General features: G+C 36.9%; 1 protein-coding gene and 1 long non-coding RNA gene across 8 annotated transcripts in view; one reads left to right on the forward strand and one right to left on the reverse strand.

Moving 5' to 3' along the window:
* The window catches only part of WNK3 (WNK lysine deficient protein kinase 3), a 169,150-nt gene that overhangs the window by 138,524 nt on the left and 14,715 nt on the right, over positions 1–15,911 (forward strand). For 4 of the 7 annotated variants that reach the window (XM_023633604.2, XM_023633601.2, XM_023633602.2 and 1 more), the window contains exons 18-21: positions 3,619–3,850; positions 4,253–4,383; positions 4,926–5,542; positions 7,958–8,169. In XM_023633604.2, coding sequence (XP_023489372.1) covers positions 3,619–3,850; positions 4,253–4,383; positions 4,926–5,542; positions 7,958–8,169 — 1,192 coding nt within the window. The remainder of the gene's footprint in view (positions 1–3,618; positions 3,851–4,252; positions 4,384–4,925; positions 5,543–7,957; positions 8,170–15,911) is intronic. The other 3 variants (XM_070257336.1, XM_023633605.2, XM_070257337.1) reach the window with 1 other exon arrangement.
* The window catches only part of LOC102148059 (uncharacterized), a 36,095-nt gene continuing 22,172 nt past the window's right edge, over positions 1,989–15,911 (reverse strand). Inside the window, exons 2-4 of the long non-coding RNA XR_002805375.2 lie at positions 4,987–5,128; positions 4,234–4,409; positions 1,989–2,335 (exon numbers count right to left, since the gene is read on the reverse strand). This is a non-coding gene — a long non-coding RNA (uncharacterized lncRNA). The remainder of the gene's footprint in view (positions 2,336–4,233; positions 4,410–4,986; positions 5,129–15,911) is intronic.

Raw genomic sequence — 15,911 nt, forward strand, 5'->3', positions numbered from 1 at the left:
TGCCAATCCTCCTCTTTTTGCTGAGGAAGACTGGCCCTGAGCTAACATCTGTGCCCATCTTCCTCTACTTTATTTGTGGGATGCCTACCACAGCATGGCTTGCTAAGCCGTGCCATGTCTGCACCCGGGATCCGAACCGGCGAACCCCAGGCCGCCAAAGCCAAACGTGTGCACTTAACCGCTGCACCACTGGGCTGGCCCCATAAGTAATATTTTTAAATATGTTGCATGGGCGACTAATTTGTTTTTTTTTTTTATGTCTAAAAGTGTCTTTATTTTGCGTCACACTTGATTAAGTACAGATGATAGGATCAGTTTGAGTTAATTTTTATATATGGTGTGAGATAAGGGTCCAGCTTCATTCTTTTGCTTGTGGCTATCCATTGTTCCAGCATCATTTGTTATTCTCTTTGTTGTTGTTATAAATGGAATTGTTTTCTTCATTTTCTTTTCAAGTTTTTCATTGCTGGTATATAGAAATACAACAGATTTTTGAGTGTTGATATTGTATCCTTCAACTTTGCTGAGTTTGTTTATTAGCTCTAATAGCTTTTGGTGTATTATTTAGGATTTTCTATATAATATATAAGATTATATCATCTGTGAATAGACAATTTCGTTTCTTCATTTCCTGTTTTTCTTATCTATTAATTTTTCATTTCATGCTTTCCATCTCTTTGTCCTTTTCCCTTTTGTACTGGGAGAATTTCTCAATTTTTAACCTGTTTCCAATCTCCCATTCACTATTTTTTTATGTCAGGGATTACATTTTTAATTCTAGTAACTGTAGTTCATTCTTCTCATGGATGTAGTATATTCACATATATCTCTGAAGATATTAAAGTCTTATTCTGTGCTATTAATGCTGTTTCCTTGATTATTCTTCTGTTTGTTGAGTTTAGTGTTTTCTTATAGTGTTGATTTACCGTAAGTGTTTGGTGATTCTTAGTTTGTACTGATTTTTCTTTTTCCTCCATAAGATTCTGTCTGTAAATGCTATATATAATTACTGTAGCCTTCCTCCAGTAATTGTGGGAAAGGCGTGGGACATACTTCCTGGCACTGGATGTTGAAACTTGTGTTTAATGCCGCCCAGAGGGTGGCCTAGTAGCTAGTTTTCAAAGGTAGAAGGGCTTCCCCTTCCTCTTGGATGTGGTGTTCTCCCTATATTGCTGACCTTTCTCTTGGCCACAAACATTTTCCTCTCACCACTCTTATTTGGGAGCAGATGGCTCTGCTGTCTTTTGCTTGCTGTGGAGGTGGGGAGGGAAGGGGCAGAACTGCCTGGCTGTTCCTTCTTTGGTACCCCAACCAGTTCATTTTTTCATTCAGTGAATACTGAGCAGTGAATAAGTCAAGATCTCTTTTTTTGTGGAGCTCACATTCTAGTGGGGGAAGATAGACCCTAAACAAATAAGGTAATTAAAGTAAAGGGTTATGATAGAAAGACTGGGGGGTTACTCTATATAGGGTAGTCAAAGAAGGACTTGTATATGGTGGTAACATTTGACAGGTGGAGACCTGGTCAAGGAACCAAAAGAAAGCCAGTAAGTAGGAGAGTCATGAGATGATGTTGAAGAGACAGATAGGAGACAGATGTGTATAGCTTTGCAAGCATTCTAGCCAACCACCCATCCTTTGAGTTGGCCAGGGCTCTCTCCTGCTGCCCATATCTGTCACCCGTTTGCAGCATTTTGAAACAGTTACTGCATATGTCATGGGCTGCTTTTTCCTCATGTAGTCATATATGCATGTGTCTACATCTGTTTTTCCTGTTTTGTTTGTGGATTTGGATTGGTAAGGGAGGCTAGAACTTGTATTTAATTTACCATCTTGATCCAGTTATTACTTATTAAAAATCTTTTCTGTAATTTCAGTGGGACCAATGTAACACTTTCTAAATTGTAATATTATTAAAAGATCTTTTTTCTCTTCATGAGTGGGTTTGCTTTCTAGTGAGTTAATATCAGACTCTCCACCAGAAGTAGTTGTCACACAAAGTAAAGTTTATTGGCAGCAAATAGGAGACCATGCAGAATCACTTCCAAAGTTGTGGCTCTCCCCTAGCACAGGACAGCAGGGGCCTTTTATTTTGGATGGGGAATGAATATTCAAAAGGGAGAGGGGGGTATTCACTTGCACAGGCTCAGGTGGAAAACATGCTTCCGTATACATCACATGTTATGGTAATAAGTCCTAAACTCCTCCCAGGGCGGAGATCTTAGCATTAAAAATGAGGCAAAGGTCATCTCTTGGGCACTTTTCTGACCATTTACACAGCCATCGCTCTCGTGGTGAGGTTTGGTCTGGTTCAGGGTGCTTGGTGATTGCATCTCTTAACATAACAAAGAAAAAAACCAATTTAGAGAAACAGTTAAATGCTTCTGAAAGCTCCCTTGAGTTCCTCGGGGCAATTAGTCAGTGACATTATTACTAGTCCAAAATGGGACTTTGAAAAATAAAAACTGATTGTTCAGAATTTTACTTTCAATAACTGCTGACCTGCCCTAAGTGTTAATAATGCTTACCCAAGACTGCAGTATACTTAGTGCTGCTTAGGCTGTCTTCCTTTAAACAAATGCTAAATCTTATTCTTTGAGCTTTTTTCTTTTTTAAAGATTTTATTTTTTCCTTTTTCTCCCCAAAGCCCCCCGGTACATAGTTGTGTATTCTTCGTTGTGGGTTCTTCTAGTTGTGGCATGTGGGACGCTGCCTCAGCGTGGTCTGATGAGCAGTGCCATGTCCGCGCCCAGGATTCGAACCAACAAAACACTGGGCCGCCTGCAGCGGAGCGCACGAACTTAACCACTCGGCCACGGGGCCAGCCCCACATTCTTTGAGCTTTTAAATACTCTTTAGTTTTCTAGGTTAGCAGTGGCCATTCTCATGTTTCCAAAAGTATTTGTGGTTGTGTATATTAATTTTTTATATTAATTATTACAGGAAATTTGTTTTTAAAGTACTCATTTAGAATACAACAGTTAATTCTGGCTTTTTGCAGGAAGGGATGGGAGGACAAGTAGAGGGGAGAGTGATTTTATAGCCAGCTGTGGCCTGATGTTAACAATTTTTAGAACATGACTTTGAAATGATTTAGAGGTCCATTGTAAATTTCTGTGTGCTTACATAAATAAGAAACTTGATTTGGGTAATATTCCTCTGTAAATCTAAATGCCTAGATATCTTGTTTTTCTGTGTTATCATGTGTGTTGGGCATCTTTAACTAACACTCTTAAATAATAGCATAAATGAAAAATTTCATTTCAAGAGCATGGGGTTTCAGTAACCTTTTTTAGTAAATTGGTGCATATGAAGAAAATAATTTTAGTTTTAATTTTCAGTTTTCAAAGTTGCTATAATGAAAATATTCTAGAGTGGAAGATTAATTTTATTTATCTAAAGTCTAAATAATATTTTTAAAGAAAGGGGAATGCTTAATTCCTATAAGTTGAATACTTTGGGTTCAGTCTGATATGGTACTATTAATGCAAGTATACATAGCATTCTATTTTTGATTACTGATTACTCCATACAGGAACTCCAATGGTATAAACAAACAACTGCTCTACCTTACCTAAATTATTACCACTTTGATTTTTCTCTTTTTATCTCCATTAGGAGATGTCCCCAGATGCTTCACTTCCAGGGGATCCAGAGGCCTATCCTGCTGCTGTGTCAGGCGGTGGAGCCATTCATCTGCAGACAGGAGGTGGATATTTTGGCCTAAGCTTTACTTGTCCTAGTCTCAAAAATCCTATTAGCAAGAAATCCTGGACTCGCAAATTAAAAAGCTGGGCATACAGGCTACGGCAGTCAACCAGCTTTTTCAAGAGATCAAAAGTCCGTCAAGGTAGTGTGCTTACAGTCAGGAACATAGACTAGGTAACATCACTTTTCATTTAATTCTGGTGGTTTTTTTTTGTTATTGTTCATACACAAATCTTGCCACTTTTTCCATGTAGCCCATGTATGTGACATATACCATTAATGTCATGCCATTTTATTTTTCTTTTTGTAACTAATTTGGTTTTACAGTTATTCATTTCATATAGATACTAAGTCTTGGGTTAAATTTTGCAATGTCTGATTTAGAGTTAGGGACTTCTACAGTGTTGCTTATTACATTAACACTTTTTAATTGTCTAGCAGGAATTAAGCTTTTTCTACTTTTCTTCATTTTTGGTAATGTAAACAAATTTAGTCTTAACAAACAATTTTCTTTTTTCTGCTTACAATTTGGCAAAACTTGCAGTGGAAACAGAAGATAGGAGATCAGCAGTTGCTCCTGATCCCATTCCTCTGACAGGAGAGTCCACAGCTGATACCAGGGCTTTGAGTAGATGTAAAGCCATGAGTGGATCATTTCAGCGGGGTCGGTTCCAGGTTTGTGTCTTTGGTTGAATTCTGATCTATAAGGACATAAAAGGTAAAAGTATTGAAGATCTTGGTCTGTAGATGATACTTATTTTAAATGTAGATCACATCATATTTAATTTGTTCCATTTATACATATCCCCTCACTTTTTGAAACTACCCAGTAAAGGTAAGTCTAAAGAAATGGGGATTTTAGTAGGTGGAAGAGAGCACAGAAATGGGTCATCTTTTGGTGGGTGGTTGGGTCATCTTTTTTTATAAACCTTTTTTATAAAACATCCTTTAGAATCTTGGTAAATTTAATTATGGAATTCTTTTTCATTATGAAGTTTTATTTGAGCAATATGAAGCCAACTCTATTTATCCAAGAGGCCCAGTTGAAAGACTTTGAATATGGGGAGTATAGATGGAATTTTTAAGTTTTGGTATTATCAATGTATACATTACAGCAGACCATCCACTTGTCTGTGCCATATATTGATATTGAATTTCTTTATGGGTTTACTCTTTGGTTAGGCAGAGCCAGCCACTGTTGCCTTTTTATATCTCAGGTGATTACAGTTCCTCAGCAGCAGTCAGTGAAAGTGACATCTTTTGGAGTGGAACACATACCAGCGTTCAGTGAAATGACAAGCCATTCTAGTGAAGAAGCCTTTACTGAAACAGCAAAGTCTCATTTGGTAGAAATGGAACCTGCCACACATAATCCACAAACTTCATTTTCTTCTCAGAAGTTACAATTTCTTCACGAAACCTTTAAAGAAGACAAAAGAATTCCCAAACAAGGTGACAAATTCTCATCTTTCAGCACAGCTTGTGAGACTGATGTTTCTTCCATGACCCCAGAAAAAGAATTGGAAGAAAATTCAGCCACAGGAAGTAGCATGCAGTCTGGATCTGAACTGTTGGTTAAAGAGATAGAGATACTTACAGTTGGGAAACAGCCTGGTTCTGATAGTGAATTTTCAGCCGCTCTTTCTGGGAAAGGGAAGTCAGTGGCAAAGACTGGTCCAGAGAGTGATCAGTGCTTACCACTTGGTGAAGAAAAAGCCTATGCTCAAGCACAGAGCTCACTCTTCTATTCGCCATCTTCCCCAATGAGCAGTGATGATGAGTCAGAAATAGAGGATGAGGACTTGAAAGTGGAGCTTCAAAGATTGCGAGAAAAGTAAGGACTGTTTCTCTTTTGTCACAAATCTGATTGCCCTGGGTTTTATAGAACTAAGTATTTGATTGGTAGCTAATTTAGAATTGGTGACATTTTAATGATTGACAACAACAAAGATCATCAGATCCCACAGGTTAAGGGCTCAGTCCCACAAGACTGCCCCCTCTTCAGATGCCAGTTACAAGTTCAGGTAGTGTTACCTATGCTTATGACCAACCTGTTATAAATCGGAGGTTCTCATGATCCCCTCCTCCGATTTGGTTAATTTGCTAGAGTGGCTTACAGAACTCAGGAAAACAGTTTACTTACTAGATTAGCAGTTTATTATAAAAGGATACAACCCAGGAACAGCCAGATGGCAAGGTATAGGGGAAGGGGCGTGGATCTTCCATGCCGTCTTGAGAGTGCCTCTCTCCCAGCACTTCCATGTATTCACCAGCCTGGAAGCTCTTTGAACTTCAGGGATGTTTAGGGAAGCTTCATTACAGTAGGCATGATTGATTAAATTATTGGCCTTTGGTGATTAATTCAATCTCCAGCCCCTCTACCCTTCCCAGAGGTGGGGAGAGAGGGGCTGAAAGTTCCTGCTCTGTAATCACAGGGTTGGTTCCCCTGGCAACCAGTCACCCCATTCTTAGGGGCTTTTCAAAAGTCACTTCATTAACATACACTCAGTTGTGATTCAAAGGGACTTGTTATGAATAACAGGACACTCCTTTCACCTTTATTACCCTGGAGCTATTTCATATAGGAACTGGACCTATCTGAGGACAAAAGACCAAATATCATAACAAAAGATTTTCCCATTACTTTTGTCACTTAGGAAATTACAAGGGTTTTAGGAGCTGTGTGCCAGAAGCAGGGACAAAGACCAAATATATATTTTTTATTATAAATCATAATATCACAACAGTAAAAAGGCACACAAAACAGTCTCCTATTTCTTATGCCCTAATCTCATTTCTCAGAGGCAATCACTGTGAACTGTTTGGTATGTATCTTGCCTGTTGATGGGTTCAGGGGAGGCTGCCCCAAGATGCACCACTCTGGTATGAGGGTTATTTTGAACTGAAGACAATAAAGGCTCAGAAGACTCAGGAAGAACATTTAGCCTTCCCCCAAACTGCCTAAAAGAATTTAACGCAGAAGGCCTGTTGCAAGAAGGAGCTAATACCATGAGATAACTATAGTATAATGTAAAATAGATGTGATAAGAAAGGCCCCAACAAGGCCATCTTATTGAAATCCAAAATCCTGTCTCTGGGCCACATTCTTTCTAGGGTGGCCCAGTAAACAGTTGTCTAACAAACATTTGCTTTTCCATCTCCATGTGAATTTCCTTCCTCACCTTTGAAGTCCCAAATCACTACCCCTTTGTCCGAAACATCCTCCTTTGTTCTTAGTCCCCTACACTCATTTTTCTATTCATTTACAAATATACAGTTTTTGCTTTTTACAAAAGTGGGATCATAATATACATGTTATTCTACAATTTTTTGACTTGACATTGTCACCTATATATATATTCATGTTTGCACAAATAATCTTTATTCCATACATTGGAATACCAGGTAGCCATTTAAAGTTTAATTTCTCCTTAATGGACATTTCAGTTTTATCCCATGTTTTGCTTATGTAAACAATGTTGAAGTGAACATCCTTATATTTTTACATACTTAGCTGAATATTTTTATGGGATAGATACGTAAAAGTAGAAGTGCTGGCTTAAAAGATGGGTACATTTTAAATTGATAGGTATTGCTAAAATTGTCATCCAGTGTAGCTATACCATTTTACACACCAAACAAAAATAAATGAAAGGGCCTGTTTTCCCACTCTTAACATTAGACTAGATATTATCGATTGTTTTAGTTTTATTCCAATCAGATGAATTAAAAGTATTTTTAAAAAATAAAATAGTGATGTTGTACATCATCTCATATTTATTGGCTACTTGTATTTCCTCTTCTGTGGAGTTGGCTTTTCATATTCTTTTTGCTTTTTCCTATAAGGTTGTTTCTTTTTTTCTTATTGAGTTTTAGGAACTATTTATATATTCTCAATATTAACCTTTTACTTATATTGCAAATATTTTCTTCCTGTTTACACTTGCAACATATAATAAAAGGTTAATATTATCAATACCATGTGACTCTAAATTTTGTTTTATTGTTTTCCACTATATTGAAGTTTTAGAAATTTGTTTTTGTCAATTTATTTACCTTTTTATGTCTGATTAGTTTAATGTTATACGTAGGAAGGCATTTCCCATCCTAAAATTGTGAAAATATTCTCTATTTCCACATTCTTAATCTAAATTCCTTGTTAAACTTTACTTGTACTGGTATAGAATTTCTTGGCTCATCTGTGTGGTGCCAGGGCCATTAAAATATTTTCTGCATGATTTTCATTCAGACACATTCAAGAGGTGGTAAATCTTCAAACCCAGCAGAATAAGGAGCTGCAGGAGCTCTATGAACGCCTTCGGGCAATTAAAGATAGCAAAGTCCAATCATCAGAGATTCCTCTGCCACCTGCATCACCACGTAGACCAAGATCTTTCAAAAGCAAACTTCGCAGTCGCCCCCAGTCCTTGACACAAGTGGACAATGGTGCAGTTGCTACAGGTAAATCAATCTTAAAGGCGATTTAAAAAAACTGGTCAAAGATCAGCAAAATTAGAAAACTGATAATACAATTTATTTTCTATTAAGCTAAGATGATTTAAAGAAGTACACATTATTCTTAAATTTTTTTCTACCTTTTTGGTGTTGAATGTTCTTTTATGAAATAATGGTGAGGATAGATGGTAGATTTTGGAGAGCAGATGAGTGTGTTGTATGTTTTCATTTGGAAAACAAGCACCTGGAAGCCCAATTTCAATCCCCAAAATAGCTTCTGAAATGCTATCAGTCAGTGGGAACCACTGATCTAACATTTAGAGTGTGTTGACGAGTTTGTTGCTAATCAAGATCATCTTAAAAATATAATCATGTTCTATCTGATCTATCTGATCTTTGTTTATTTATTATTTATGAGAGTATTAGAAAAATGTCTTTGATTTTGAAAAAAAGAGGATCAGTCTCTACTTAACTAATGAAGAAGTTGTTAATCACGTCAGATTTCCTTGGCTACATATGCATTGTCAAGGTGGGCATTTGAGGGTGATATATATGAGATCTCAACAGAATTTGTGGTAGGCAGAATAATGGTCCCCCAAAGATGTCCATGTGCAAATCCCTAGAACCTGTGACTATGTTTGGTTATATGGCAAAGGGGAATTGAGGTTGTAGATGGAGTTAAGGTTGTTAATAAACTGACTTTAAAATAGGGAAATTTTACACAATGTTGTAAACCAATGTGACCTTGATAAAAAAAAATAAATCCCTCTCTTGTATGATTAAACCTAAAAAAAGCAAAGAAAGATAAAATAAAATAGGGAAATTATTTGGTTGGGCCCAATGTAATCATAAAGGTCCTTTAAAGTGGAAGAGGAAGGCAGAAGAGAGGGTCAAAGAAAAGATGTGAGGAGCGAAGCAGTATCAGAGAGATGCAGCATTGTTAGCTTTGGAGATGGAGGAGGATTGGGCCACAAACCAAGGAATGCAGGTAGCCCCTTAAAGCTGGAAAAGGCCAGGGAACAGATCTATTCTAGAGCCTCCAGAAGGAATGCAGCTCTGTTAACACCTTGATTTTAGCCCAGTGAGACCCATGTCAGATTTCTAACCTACAGAACTATGAGATAATAAATGTGTGTTGTTTTAAGCCATCAATCTGTGGTAATCAGTTACAGTAACAATAGAAAACTAATACACAGATCAAGAACAGGAACTGTGCTTTGATGATCCTCATAAAGTTAGAACTGAAGGGTAGACTTGGATTGAGGGCAGCTTTGTGGATTGAGCAGCAGAAGCATGTGGACTTTCAGTCTAATGCTCTGCCTTTAATTACTATACTTTATTTTATTCTGTTTTCTTCCCAAATGGCTTGCTCTTTTTATGTAGCTTCTGTTTCCCCAGAACTTTGACTTTCAGATGGCTTTGGCTTGTTATGATCCCAAAGCATTGTTTTACTTTCAGATCCCTGCTTAACTAGCCTTTGTCAGATTCCAGAGAGAGAAAATTTGACTGACCCTGCTCATCTTTTTCATGCCAAATCATGAGTCAAAGGCCATTGCCTGGCCTATTGGTGGACTTTTCTCCAGGCAGGTGTCCACCTGTTTTGTGTCTCAGCCTATCAACAGTGATGCCATCAGCTAGGAATGCCCTCAACCTTTCCCCTGACTGGAGGCAACGTTGTGGCTGGACCCGCTCTTGTGGTTCTTATTATGATTGCAAGATGTGCCTCAGCAACAACTATCAGGGAACTTTGATAAAACTAGGTTTATTATTCACAGGTTCTGGATGGTACATGGCATGCCTATGGACACACAGCGAGAGGTTGCAAGTTGAGGGGGAAGGGAGAGAGACCTGGGGTTCTGCCTTTATTGGGATCGTGGGTGGGGTACCTAGGGTTTCACAGGTTCACTCTTGACTGGTTAATTTAAAACCAAGAGTCGGAATTAAGGTGTGGGAAGGGAAAAGTAGGGTCACTCACATGATCAGTTATCTAGGTCAACCAGGCTTTTTAAAAGGGAAACTTAATGGGTAGGGTGGCCTAGCACTTTATCTAGTTGTGTAGCTTTCCATATGTTTATTCTAGATGGATGTCTTTGAAATGGATGCTTTGGCATTCAGAAGCTTAATGTCAGTCACTTAGACTACAATCAAAAAAGCTTATTGTCAGGCGCTATACTACACTACCTCTTAAAATCAACAAGAGCCAGAAGCATGGGATCTCGTGGTAAAAACATGCCTTTTGAAACTGGCTTTTTTGACTCAGAACATTGTCTTTGAGATTCTTCATTTTGTGTTAGAATAGCTTGTGCCCTTTTTATTGCTGAGTAATATTCCATGGTGTGGATATATTATAACTTGTTTATTTATTCACCTGTTGGGGACATTTGGGTTGTTTCCAGTGTTGGGCTTTACAAATAAAGCTGCTGTAAATATTCACATACAGCTTTTTGGGTGAACATAAGTATTCAATTCACCTGGATAAAATACCCAGGTATAAGACTGCTGAGTCATATGTATATTTAAAATTTTTAGGAAACTGTGAAAATGTTTTCCCAAGCAGCTATATCATTTTCCATTCCCATCAGCAATGTATGAGACTTCTAATTTCTCTAGATGCTCTTCAGCACTTGGTATTATCAGCATTCCTTATTTTAGCCAATCTAATAGGTGTGTGGTGGTATAATGTTTTAATTTTCATTTCCCTAATGGTTAGTAATGTTTAACATTCTTTTCTTGTGCTTATTTGTAGTCCATATATCCTGTTTGGTGAAGTGCCTATTCAAGTGTTTTGCCATTTTTTGTAACCTGTTTTTTAGAAGGATTTATAAAGGATTGGTGTTAATTCTTCCTTAAATATTTGGTAGAATGAAACAGTAAAGCCCTCTGGGTCTTGGTTCTATATAGTGGATGTTATAAAAATACGAATTCAATCTCTTTGCTTGTTATAGGTCTGTTAAGATTTACTCTTTTTTGAGTCAGTGTCTCTGATTTTATAGAAATCTGACCCTTTCATCTAAGTTATATAATTTCTTGGTGCACAATTGTTCATAGTATTCTCTTATAATCCTTTTGACTTCTGTAAGATTTGTAGTGATGTCCCCTCTTTCATTTTTTACTTTAGTAATTTGAGTCTTCTTTCTTTTTTTCTTGGTCAATCTTGTTAAAGGTTTGTCGATTTTGTTGATCTTTTCAAAGAACCAACTTTTGGTTTCATTGATTCTCTTTATTGCTTTCCTCTTCTCTTTTTCCACTCTAATCTTTATTATTTCCTTCCTTTTACTTGCTTTGAGTTTAGTTTACTCTTCTTTTTCTAATTTCTCCAGAATAAACTTAAAAAGATCCATGCCTAGACACATTGACTTTCATCAGTTTAATTATGATATGTATAGGTATGGATCTCATTGGTATTTTTCTGCTCCTTTCTCTTTGCCTTTTGGGACTCCCATTATGCATATTTTGTCATTCTTGATGGTATTCCACAGGTCTCTAAGACTCTGTTCATTTTATTTCATTCTCTTTTCTTTCTGTTTATGAGAGTGGATTTTTTCATTAACTGGTCTTCTTGTTGGCTGATTCTTTCTTTTGCCCACTCAAATCTGTTGTTGAGCCCCTCTCATGAATTTTTTATTCCAATTATTGTACTTTTCAACTCATAATTTCTTTTTTAAAAAAAATGATTTCTTGCTCTTTACTAATATTCTCTATCTGGTGTGAGACATTGTTATACTTTCCTTCAATTTTTTAGGCTTAGTTTCCTTAAGTTGTTTGAATGCATTTAGAATAGCTGATTTTAAAGGCTTTATCTACCAAGTCTAAAATCTAGGTCCCTTTCAGGATGTTTTCGTTGACTTTTTTCCTGTGTATGTGGCATACTTTCCTGTTTCTTTGCATGTCTCTCAATTTTGTGATGAAAACTGCATGTTACAGATAATATATTGAAACAGCTCTGGTACGAGATTCTTCTGCCCCCTTCCTCAACAAGGTTTGGTGTTATTGCTGTATTTTGTTTGTTTGTTTATTATTTCTGTTGCATTTTCTTGTTGCTACTTATTTGTTTAGTGATTTTCCCAATCCCAGACTGATTCTGTATTCCCTGCAGTGTATGACCATTGAGTTCTTTGCTAAGTTTAAAAAAAATTTTTTTTATATTAAGCTTAGTATGCTAGGGTTCACACCTTGGCCAGTACATTTAGTGGCTAGCCAGTGGTTGAAGATTTCATTAAATGTCTTGTCTAGATGTTTTTGCCAAGGGGATCCTTATGTAAGAAGGCATGCCTTCAAGCTTCAGTTTACAAGACAAGCTTTGAATTTACCACCTGTTTGTCTAGAAACTCAAGTTCAGTCAGAATTGAGTGACTGGTACCTTCTTCTTTCTCAGGTCTTTCCTGGCATTGCAGACATTTATATTCCCAGGAATATGTCAGAGGTTTTTAAAGTTTCCTATGTTCATCTAGTTGTCCTAGAATTCCTTTTCAGTTCTAGACCAGGCTCTTGTTTGCCCCAACTGAAGTCATAGCCTTAGGCATCTGAGTTGTTGCCAACATTCTCCTATTGTTTCAGTAATGCCCTGGAGGGTAGCCCCCGATTCTTCCCCAAACCCACCACACCCAGGCTTGGCTAGGCTGAGCTGAGCTCTGAGTGAAATCAAATATCTTACACACTCTGAGAACAGAGATTTTTCCAGGTTACTGCAAATTCAGACAAAATATTGATTGTGCTCTGGGGATCGTGCTTTTAAGGGAGCTCAAAAAGAGGTCTAATCTCTCCATTGTCTGCAATGCTGCTGGCTTTTGGCTGCCACAACACTGAACTGGGAAGGAGGGAGGATGGGAATTGCCACAAGTTAATATGTCACAGATCTCAGTACAATCATGTGTTGCTTAAGGATGGGGATACATTCTGAGAAATGCACCATTAGGTGATTTCATAGTTGTGTGAACATCATAGAGTGTACATTAACCTAGATGGTATAGCCTACTACACAGCTAGGCTATATGGTACTAATCTTATGGGACCACTGTCGTATATGCAGTCCATCGTTGACCAAAACGTCATTATGTGCCACATGACTGTAGTTTGTCTTGGGTAAATTATTTTTATTTCCTTCTGTGTCTTTGGATAATTGTCAGAGTTCTGAAATGGTTGGTTTTAGTTGTTTTGCCCATATTTTCATTGTTTTAAAAGCAAGTTCACCTAGTCCCTACTCTGCATTTTTTAAAGTTGTTCTCCCTCTTTTTCTATTTGCTGAGAAAGTTTGTGTTGAATTAGTATTATTTCTTCTTTAAATGTCTAGAAGAATTTTCCAATGAAACCATCTGGGCTCAGAGATTTTTGGGGGGAAGTTTTTCAGTACAAATTCAAATTTTAATATTACTTATAGGATTATCCTGTTGGGTGAGTTTTGGTAGTTTGTGGTTTTTGAGGACTTGGTCCATTTTATCTAAGTTGTTGAATCCTTGTGTTTAGAGTTGTTCATTATTATCTTTTGAATACCCTGGGAATCTGTAGTGACATCACCTTTTTCATTCCTGATATTTGTAATTTGTGTCTTCTCTTTTTTTTGTTTTGTCAGTCTTAATAAAGGTTTATCAATTTTATTGATCTTTTCAAATATCCAGTTTTTGCTTTTATTGATTTTCTCTATTGTTTTCCTGTCTTAATTTCATTGATTTCTGCTTTTATCCTTATTGTTTCCTTCCTTCTACAAGCTGTGTTTTTATTTTGCTCTTTTTTCTAGTTTCTTAAAATGGAAGCTTTGATTATTGATGTGAGATCTTTCTGTAATACAAGCATTTAACGCTATAAATTTTCCTATAAGCACCACTTTGGCTGCATCTACTAAGAATTTTTTAAATGACCTCTGGGAGCTAGCCCTCTAGCCAAGTGGTTCAAGTTCCACATGCTCCACTTCAGCATCCTAGGTTCGTGGGTTCAGATCCCAGATGTGGACCTACTCCACTCACTAGCCATGCTCTTGAGGCATCCCATATTCAAAACATAGAGGAAGATTGGCACAGATGTTAGCTCAGGGTGAATCTTCCTCACCCAATACATTAGTAACTAAAGTCCATATTTTACTCTGATTTCCTTAGTTTTTACCTTATATCCTTTTTCTGTCCCAGGAGCCCATCCAGGATACCACATTATATTTAGAGGTTATGTCTCCTTAGACTCTTCTTGGCTTTAAGTTTCTCAGAATTTCCTTGTTTTTGATGACCCTGGCAGTTTTGAGGAGTACCAGTCAGTTATTTTGTAGAAAATTTGTTTTTGAACACTTCTTTACTTAGAGGCACCAGAAAATGCTCCAGTCTTATCTTGTATATTTCCTACCCCAGTACTTGAAGCCACCATTTCCACAAGGAGCCCTAATTCCTTTTATTGGTGAATGGATTAGAAACCAAGATCTGAGTCCTTGATGTGCTCATTGCTACTGGGGTGTCTTGCTTCTAGGCCATCTTAGCTAACAGATAAGGAAATATATGTATTCATACTAACCCATATATCTCCACATCTATGAATATTTCTATATGTAACCATCTATATCCTATTAAGGTAAACATGCATCATATTGATATTTCCAACTGTCATAATGTACCATATGGATCATTATAGCCTTCTTTCCTTGCTTATCTGTAAGCTCCCACTCCAACAGTGAGAAACCTGGCTCCTGCCATATTCCATCCATTTACTTAATTGTTCAATTCCAGTGTAGGGTATAGTGGTTTCAGAATTGTTAACTTACACCCCTGTGAGAAACACCTTTACCAACCAGAATACGGTGCTTATGTACAGTTTCTTTTGCCTTTAATATTATAGGTGCCACTCATTTCCAACATTATATAAATCAGCACTTGTTCACGTACCCCTTTATGTGAGGTTCCTTTATACATTTGTAATATGATTAGATGTTTTTGTCACATTCTGCATTCCATCCTGGAATCCCCTGACCTCCTAAATGATTTTTAAATTTTTCATACATTAAAGTTCACCCTTTGTGCTGTAAACTTCTATATGTTTTGACAGATGCATTCCATTCTGGGATCTCATGACCTCCTAATTTTTTTTTAATTTGCACATTAAGGTTTATGCTTTGTTCTCTAGCATCCCCTAAATTTTGATATGTTGTATTTTCAGGGTTTTTTTCAGTTCCGATTTTTTAAAATTCCTCTTTGTTCCATGGTTTATTTGGTAGTGGGTTGTTTTCCAAGTGTTTCAAGATTTTTCTTATCTCTTTGTTAGTAATTTGTATTTCAATTTTATTATGGTCAGAGAACATATTTTCAATGATTTTGATTCCTCTCAATTTGTTAAGATTGGTTTTATGACCCAGGATATGGTCTATTTTGATGAATGTTTCATGTGCACTTGAAAATAATGTATACCCTGTTGTTGTTGAGTAGAGTGTTCTATAAATGTCAGTTAGATTTAGAGGTTTGAATGGTGTTGTTCAATTATTCTATACCCTTGCTCATTTGCTGTCCACTATTTCTATTGTTTACTGAGAGAAGAGTGTAGAAGACTCCAACTGTAATTGTGGATTTGTCTACTTCTCCTTTCAGTTCTGTCATTTTTTGCCTCATGTATTTTGAGGCTATTTTGTTAGTTGAACACACTTTTAGCATTGTTCTGTCTTCTTGGTGAATTGACTCATTTATCATTATGTAGTGTCTCTCTTTATTGGTTATTTTTATTTGCTTTGATGTCTACTCTGTCTGATATTAAATACCCATTCCATCGTTCTTTTGGTTAGT

The sequence above is a fragment of the Equus caballus genome, chromosome X (genome assembly GCF_041296265.1).
Source record: "Equus caballus isolate H_3958 breed thoroughbred chromosome X, TB-T2T, whole genome shotgun sequence".
NCBI classification, from domain to species: domain Eukaryota; kingdom Metazoa; phylum Chordata; class Mammalia; order Perissodactyla; family Equidae; genus Equus; species Equus caballus.